Consider the following 8,762-nt stretch of genomic DNA (forward strand, 5'->3'; position numbering starts at 1 on the left):
ACCAGGGACACATCCTGTGTTCTTGCATAAGATCCTGTCTCGTCCTCCTAATTTTCAACTCCAATCACAGCTAAAGTCCTTCTCGTTTCCCTTTCGCCTTTCCTCAGCCATTAGAAGAAATCTACTCCGCGGGAGATTCCCTGATGATTCGATTCCACACAGATGACACCATCAGCAAGAAAGGCTTTCATGCCCGATACACCAGCACCAAGTTCCAGGATGCCCTGCACATGAAGAAATAGTGCTGATGTTCTTGAAAGACAGAAACTGAGAATGTTTTGTTTTTGTTTTTACAACAATAGCACCTTGAAAAATCTGCCCTAAAACAGTGTACAGTATTTTTCTCAAACAAAAACTCAGAATCCAGTCTTGGAGGTATATATTTGAATGAAAGTCATGTAAGCTTGGCCAACAAGGTGGAGAGAAAATGTTCTTTTGATTCTGTCTGCAATGTTATCACTCATGAACTGTTAAAGATTAGGATTGAAGTCACTGACCATTCAAGCTATGTTTGTTCATACCCATTCTCCTTGTCCCTTGCTCCTATGTGGCAAAAGGCCAGCCTTGGGGTTGGCCGTTCCTCTAATCTGGACTTGCTTGCAAAGGTGCCGGGCTGTCTTCCGTCTATGCTGGGCATAAGTGTCTATGCTGGGCATAAGGGATGAAAGCTTGGCTGTGACTAACATATGGCTCACAGCTTTGGCTGGAATCATTTTCTTTCTCTCTGCCAGGGACACGTCAACCAAGAAACCTGAAAATATGGATGGATGTCAGGACTAAAAAAGGCATCACAGTAAGCAGTGTGCACAGAGAAAGTTTCGAGTATGAAAATCATTGTCATGAAGTTAGGAGACCACGAAGCCATTTCTCAGTCATTCACACTCCTTGTCCCTTTGGTTTCCCGCACTCCCTAATTGCATTGGGGGCTAAGGCATTCATTATGAATACAGCAGAACATTTGCTGGCAAGAGTCCTGTCTGCTGAGAAGACAATATTGTGACTCGTCCTGAAATTTTTTCATTGACTTTGAGAAGACTCCACCTGTGCTTGGAATTCCACGGGCTGCGAAGAACATTTCTTCTTTTAGCTTTGGAGGCACTTGCCATGGCACACCTGGACTCCTTGACATCCAATTCAAACTGCATTTGCAAAATGTGCAAAGACATCTTATGAGGGACCAATTCAGGTTCCTTGTGGGGTGAACACTGTTGAGGACTGGTTAATTATAAGTTATGTAAGAATCATCGCCTTGTGGAACAAGTCAATCAGCGACTAGCTTCCTGTAGCCAATCAGGTTAAAGAGTGCGTTGGTAACTTTGCTCTGATTAACTAATATTCAATCACCAACTTGCAATCAGAATTCACAACACTTGGCACTTGTTCTAGAGAAGTGTAGAGGATGATGTTTACATAATTTTAGCACCTCAAAGTATAATTTAAACAGTGAGGTAGTTTTGAATGGCATTTCATTAAGGCATCTATGGGCATTATGAGCTAAAAGCTGTGGTATGTTAGCTTTAAAAGAGTATTTATGTTGGAATAATTTTTAAATAATGTTTACATAACTGTAAGTCCTGTTTGGTTAGTGTTGAACGCAGGGCGGCACACGAGTGTTTTTGGTTAGAGCCAAGAGAGCTCCCATGCGCCAGAATTCCTTTGGGATGAATCAGCATCATTTTAGACAAAGTATTTGTAAAAAGGGGAAAGGTTATATTTTTTACAGATCAGAATATGGCACCAGAGGACTGTGTCTCATTAAAGTGATTGCTGGGAGCAAAAACTAGAATGATACAAGGAAAGGTCAGAGAAATGCATGAGAATATTTTTTCCTTAAAACAAAAAAATTAAAGTATTCTTATTAATAATATATGTCTGTATATATGTATGTATGTAAAAGATCAGCTGTCAAAGCCTTAATCAATGCAGTGTGGAAAATGCCAATCCCTGGTCCTCGCTTTACTGTGGGCCCTGCAGGATTGGCTCTCCGTTTCCTGCCTCTCCTTTCACCAAACTCTGTTTTCGCCTTTCTCGGCACTGGACTGAGGCTCAGCCTACACGCTCATATTGTGCATATGGCAGACCCTGCCCCACGTGCGCTTCGATATGGCAAATGGAGCAGCTGACCTCGTGGCTCCAATCCCATCTGCCTGTTAGGGTAGATTCCATTTCTCTGATTTTTGTATTTTCTGAGGTTTTATGTGGTCTCATCTTGTCTATGAGAGTTGAAACTGGAACTGGGATACCTAAGATGGCTGTTAAGGTTCTTTCTCCAAGAAAATAAAAGTTCTGCAGTTTTAACCTTTAGAAGTCTAAGCAAGATTAACAAATTTCATAGAAAAGTGGGAGGGAGTCAGAAACAGAGTTGGTGCTGCTCAGCAGGACAGTGAAACAATGATACTTCTTTTCATCTCCTTAGCATGAACATTTTCAAAAACACACAGCTTCAACCATTGTCACCATATGGCCAATTTGCAACAATGGGACTCTTATGAAAAACCTTTATTTAGGCCTTCTGTGTGACGTATCCGCAGAAAAGACAAGCTCTGATTCAGCTGGGGCTAGCTGGGCCGCTCCTCTGGAAGCCCACACTTGTGGGGGCTTGGGCATGACACGGGTTCTTGCAAAGAAACTCGAGCTGGCTTCACCAGAGAGAGTCCATTCAGCAGAAAGACCCAGGCCTCTGCCTTGGTGCTTCCAATTGCTCAGTGACCTGCCTGCAAGCATCCCCAGAAGCAAACAGCAGAGGTAGAAGATACCGCTGCAGCCTGCTTTGTGCTTTAATTGGGTACCAAGCTTTGGGGATGACACTGAGTTGCAAAAATAGTTTCAGTTCAGAGAATTGTCTTAGGACAACAGGCTAATGAAGGATTTGGGGTCTAGGTTTTTAGCCTGGCTCAGTTCTGGTGTAACCTGGTCTAGCAAAAGCTAAGCCTGGATTGCAGGGCAGGAAAAAATCTGGAATTAACTTTAGCCAGTAGAATTCTTCAAACAGAGAAAGAGAGGCTGTTCATTGATCCACTATTCCCTCTATTTTCCTCTAAGGTAAATATTTAGAGGTATTTACCGGTAAGGTGAAGTTTCCCCTCTATTTCTATTTTACAATTTCTCTCTAAAGCAAGCTTGTCCAACACATGGCCCAGGACAGCTTTGAATGTGTAAACTTTTTAAAGAAACATTGTGAGATTCTTTCTGTGACTTTTTTTCTCATCAGCTATCGTTAGTGTTAGTGTATTTTATGCATGGCCTAAGATAATTCTTCTTCCAGTGTGGCCCAGGGAAGCCAAAAGATTGGACACCCCTGCTGTAAAGTTTCATATCACTCACGAATTGCTCAGCTGATTGAAATAATTTGTAAAATCCTGCTAACTAGCAAATTCACAGTGAGTTTTCCTGTTGATTGGGTCCCTTTGATAACTTCCAGATTGATATTGTTAGCGTTCCATTTGTGAATGAATGTTCCTTGGGCTTTAGCAGATGTTTTTAAAGTTTCTTTTGTAGACTGAACTTCTGAACATCAATCCCAAATGCCTAAAAGTTTTCTTTTTAAAAAGGAAAACTGTTTAAAGTATTATATGTAAACATATGGGTATTTTTTATTTTGTGTAATTTTACATTTCATGAAATGATGTCAGTTTCAAAGAGAAAGTGGAGAGGACCTAACATATGTCTCTACCTAGAAAGGATGGTTTCATTAAAGAATGTGGATTTATTGATGTGTCTTGGGTTTGTATTGCTAATTCAGACCAGATGGGTCCTTTTAGTGATAATTTTCTCCCATATCACAAGAGCTTGGGAGAGAGTACTAAAAGGGGGCCCTTCTCTACAGCCTTCCACTCTGGTGAGTACCCAAGTGCCTAGCTCCAGAACAGAGTTCACTAATGGACCCAGAAAGTCACGAGCAAAGCTAAAGATGGTTTTCAAATTTATTCCCTTTCTTACACCAAAACAAGCTGAAAATCTGACAACCTGATTGTGAAGATGTCTGCTGCCAAAACCATCCAGATGTGGTAGACATATTCCATTTGCCCCTCAGCTCCCCTCGCCACCCTCCTCTATCTGGACATGCGTCTGAGGACTATATCTGACACCCGAGACTGAAGGTTATGACTCCCAGTAGGTGAGCCCCCACTCGCCGTTGGGGGCCCTGGAAGTCCCTCCTTCCACTTGCCACTTGAGGCTTAGGGGTGGTAATGACACCCTGCTTGTCTAACCTTGGGGTACTGCACTTCCCCCAAGGGGAATGTTTATAGGTAGTCATTTTAATAAACCCTTTTCAAATGTAGTAATGAGTGTATATTACTTGTCTCCTGCAGGGAACCTGACTGATACAGGGTCATTTCTAACACAAAGACAGGGACTCCATCTGATAAAGGACACCCTCTTCAGGTTGATTAGATGAAGAGGCTTTGGGGTATGTTTGGAGTTTTGTGGGTTATATTACAGAAGGGTAATTATACAACTGTGTTTTTAGAAGCACTCAGATTGCTCTCAATGCAAAATCCTTTAACACAGGCAGTTGTTTTGTGCTATACATAGTCTCAAGATTTTATGACTTTTCTGCCCATTTGCAGTCACCAATTACATAGAGATGATAGATAGGTGATTGATAGATAGATGATAAATAGATGATATAGGTAGATAGGTGGATAGATAGATGATAGAAAGAAAAAGAAAATGAAAGAAAAAAAAATGAAAGAACAAAAGAAGAAAGAAAGAAGAAAGATGAAAGAAAGAAGAAAGAAAGAGAAAGAAAGAAAGAAAGAAAGAAAGAAAGAAAGAAAGAAAGAAAGAAAGAAAGAAAGAGAAAGAAAAGGAAAGGAAGAAAGGAAAGAAAGGTGATATATAGCTATAGATCTTCAGCAAGGTTTATCTTCTAGACCTAACAATGAGTCCCATTGGTGCAAGTGTATGAATGCTGGTGTATCAGTCAGCATAGGCTAGCTTATGCTGCAACAACTATCCCCCAAATCTCAGGGGCTTTACATAAGATTTATTTCTTGTCCACACTACACGTTCATTTCTGGTCATCTGGAAACTCTTCCATATCATCCTCAGTCAGGACCAGGCTGATGGAGCAGCAGCATCAGAACATAGCTGGGTTTTATAATACAGGGAAAGAAAGGGTGACACATGACACACTGGCTTTTAAAACTGCCTGGAAATGATATATTACTTCTACTCATTTCATTGATCACAGCAAGTCACGTGAATGTCCTTAACTTCATGACAAGAACAAGGCAAACTAGCAACATTGGTGGGCAGCAGTAATGACTCTCACGTGTGGCATTTGTAGATACAAAAATGACTATAATTCTTCTTTTTGTTCTAAAATTTCACTTTATCCTACCTTATTCTTAATATTTTAGATAAAGATTTCTAAAAATTAGAAAAAGTCCACTGCAACAATGTTTGTATACCCACAAAATTCATATACTAAAACCCCAGCCCCCCACGTAAAAGTATTGAGCGGTTGGGTCTTTGGGACATGATTAGGTTATGAGGCTCCAGAGAGATCCCTCAGCCTCCATGTGAGGACACAAAGAGAGGACAGCTGCCTAGGAACCAGAAAGCAGGCCGTCACCAGACACTGAATCTCCTTGCACCTTGATCTTGGACTTCCCAGCCCCCAGAACTGTGAGAAATAACTTTCTGTTGTTTATAAGCCACTCAGTCAGTGGTGCTCTGTTTTAGCATCCCAAACGGACTAAGACAGCCACCTGTCATTTAGAATGGTTCAGCTTTTTAAGCTGACCAGTTGTTGCAGGGAAGACCATCCATGTGATTGGGCTTGTACAAATTTAAATGGTGACAAAATATAAATGATCCGAGATTCTCAGAGTTGGTGGCCCCAACCTTTCTCCCACTAAGGGCATTCCATCAGTGGTTTCTAAGGAGATGATTTCCAGGCCTAACTTCCAAAGAAGGAGAGCTTACTCACTTCATCCATTCCTTCTCCTTTAGGTAACAATGCCAAATTCATTTTGCAGAACCACCTCTTCTTCCATTGGAGGGACCCTCATTGGGGGGACTGTTAGCCAGGTGGTGCCTCATCCTTGGCCATATGAACCAAGCCAGACCAACCAAGTCCTCTTCATGGGACTGGAGTCCTGATCAGAGAGGCAAAAGGGCTGAGATATTTTGGAGCTCACTTTCTCTGGAAGGACACCTCCAAAAGACTGTCTGGTAGTTGCTGATCCTGAAGGCTTGGGAGCAATCTCACTCTGTCTTTCCAGAGCCTGGTTCTCTAGCCCTCTTTTCTTTCTGAGAGCTCCACTATACCCAGTCAATAAATTCTCCTTTTTAGTATTGTGTTGTATTGTATTGTGGTATTGTGTTGTATTGTATTGTATTGTATTGTATTGTATTGTATTGTATTGTATTGTATTGTATTGTATTGTATTTTGAGATGGAGCCTTACTCTCTTGCCCAGGCTGGAGTACAATGGCACAATCTTGGCTCACTGCAACCTCCACCTCCTGGGTTCAAGCAATTCTCCTGCCTCAGTCTCCTGAGTAGCTGGGATTACAGGCATGCGCCACCATGCCCGGATAAGTTTTGTATTTTTAGTAGAGATGGGGTTTCGCCATGTTGGCCAGGCTGGTCTCAAACTCCTGACCTCCGGTGATCCACCCACCTAGGCCTCTCAAAGTGTTGAGATTACAGGCGTGAGCCACTGCGCCCGGCCAAATTCTTCTTTTTAAAAAATTAAGCAGAGTCTGGTTTTGTTGCTTGTGACCAGGCAATCATGACTGATGGACACTTAGGCAGGGGCACCACTTGCCTGAAGATGTCAATGATTCCTCTAAAGAGATAATGTGTCAGAAGGGAGAGTTATGGATCAGTGGATGCACAGCAAACAAAAGTGCCAAAAAGGACCTCACTGGCCCTCCCCATCCACAAACAGCCTTGCCAGAGAGTGCTGGGGCCATGAACTGGAGTTCTGTGGTCCAGGATGATTCTATGCCAGTCAAGGAAAATTAAAAGCATCATTTGTACAAGCTGTGCTGATTTAAGTAGTCTAATTGCTGTAAATTGTATCATCCCTGCTTTGCAGATTAAAAGACTCAGACTGGAAGAAGTTATTTCACTTGCCTAAGACCATGCAGCTTCCAGTAGGGCAGCTGTGGCTCCAAACATAGATCTCTCCAGACCATGTTGTCACCAGTAGGTTCAGTTTAGGCTGTCACTGTGGAGTCTTGGAAACTGGAAGCCCACGAGGCAGAGGCGGCACTGGTCTTGTTGAGGATAGCGTCAGTGTCGGCCATGTTGCAGGTGGCTGATTACCACAGTGTAAGAACTGATTAGAACAGCAGCTGTCACCCCTGACTGCTCATTAGCATCCCCTGGGGATGCCCCTGCCTCACTCTGATCAATTAAGTCAGAGTCTCTGAGGGCGGGTACTAGGCATCAAGAGTTTTTATAACCAGCCCCCCTACTGCCTCCTAGGTGATTCAGGTATGCAACCAGGATGGAAAAACCACCTGATTAAAGGCAATCTGGTCTCCACTCTGCCACTAAACTGCTCTTGTCAAGGCCACCAGCAACCCTTATACTGGGAATCAGAAGGCTCTTCTGGCCTCTTCGGAGGCTACCTCTCAGCAGCAGTTGATACAATTAACCAACATCCATTCCCCTTCTTGAATCAAATTTCTTTCCTGTGACCCCCAAACTTCTCTGAATTTCCTGCCTCACTCAACTCTCCTTGCTAGCGACGCCCCCTCTTCCAGGCTGCTAAATATCTGTGAACCTCTGGCAGGTATCCTGGTCCTCTGCCCTGTCTACCTGCTCATGCACACCTGTGGCTTTAAAACCATCCACAGACCGGCCACTTCCAAACGGATGCCTTCAGCCCCAGACCCCCTTTATCCAATTGCCTGCTTGACACCTCCACTTGGACAGCCCCTAGGCTACTCAGGTGTAAGGGTAATCTGTTTCTCCAGTATTACCTGCCTAAGCCAACAGTGTCTCCATTTTTGTTAGTCAAGCCCCAAACCCAGGAATTGGCTTTATTCTTCTCTTTCCCTCACCTCTCCCTTCCCCTGCCCCATAGTTTTATCATCATCAAATGCCAGTGGCTCCACCTCCGCAGTAAGTCACACACTCATTCACTGCTCTCTTCCTATAGCAGCCACCTTCATCACTCACCTGAACTCCACTAGCCAGCCACCTGCTTCCACTCTCTTCCCCTGTAATCTTCGCTCCACAGAGAAGCCCAGCAATCTTGGTCACCAGCAATTACATCATGCATCTCTCCCACTGAAAAACCGTTGGGAAAGGCCCTAAGGGTGAAAATCTTGCCATGCCCTCCCATGCTGCATCAAAAGGGCTAAAACTCACTCCTTCAGGTTCTGCGAGTGCACCGAGCTTGCAGGGCTTAGCATTTGCTGTGGTTTCTGCCTGGGACTCTCCTCCCTCAACCCTTCACATGTCTGCCCTCTTCTCACCTTTCATGCACAGCTTCAGTGTCATCTCCCAGAGTCATCTAAAGCAATGGCCTCCTCTCCCACTTGAGTCGTTCTCTCCTTACATTCCTGTCTGCTCCTTTCACAGTGGTTTTCATTTCAATGGCCAAATCATTGGTTTAATTCTGTGGTTTTATTGGCAACTCATTCACCATTTTAAAGAGGCAAATCCCTAACAGGGAAATTGTAAGTTACAAAGCAGCCCAAGTCCATGGCTTCCTCCAGGTCTAGAGAGCTTCCCACCCAAAATGCAAACACAGAGAGGGGGTGAGGCCAAACTCACACCAGGCAGCTCATTGT

The 8,762-nt window shown here is 43.5% G+C and overlaps 1 protein-coding gene across 2 annotated transcripts in view; it reads left to right on the forward strand.

Moving 5' to 3' along the window:
* Positions 1-4,571, forward strand: part of LOC105478457 (tolloid like 2) — a 152,320-nt gene extending 147,749 nt beyond the window's left edge. For both annotated transcript variants that reach the window (XM_011735792.3, XM_071069372.1), the window contains one exon: positions 108-4,571. In XM_011735792.3, the coding sequence (XP_011734094.1) occupies positions 108-242 (135 nt within the window). In that variant the 3' untranslated portion in view covers positions 243-4,571. The remainder of the gene's footprint in view (positions 1-107) is intronic.
* The last annotated feature ends 4,191 nt before the right edge of the window (positions 4,572-8,762 follow it).

Source organism: Macaca nemestrina, chromosome 9 (genome assembly GCF_043159975.1).
Source record: "Macaca nemestrina isolate mMacNem1 chromosome 9, mMacNem.hap1, whole genome shotgun sequence".
In the NCBI taxonomy this organism is placed as follows: Eukaryota; Metazoa; Chordata; class Mammalia; order Primates; family Cercopithecidae; genus Macaca; species Macaca nemestrina.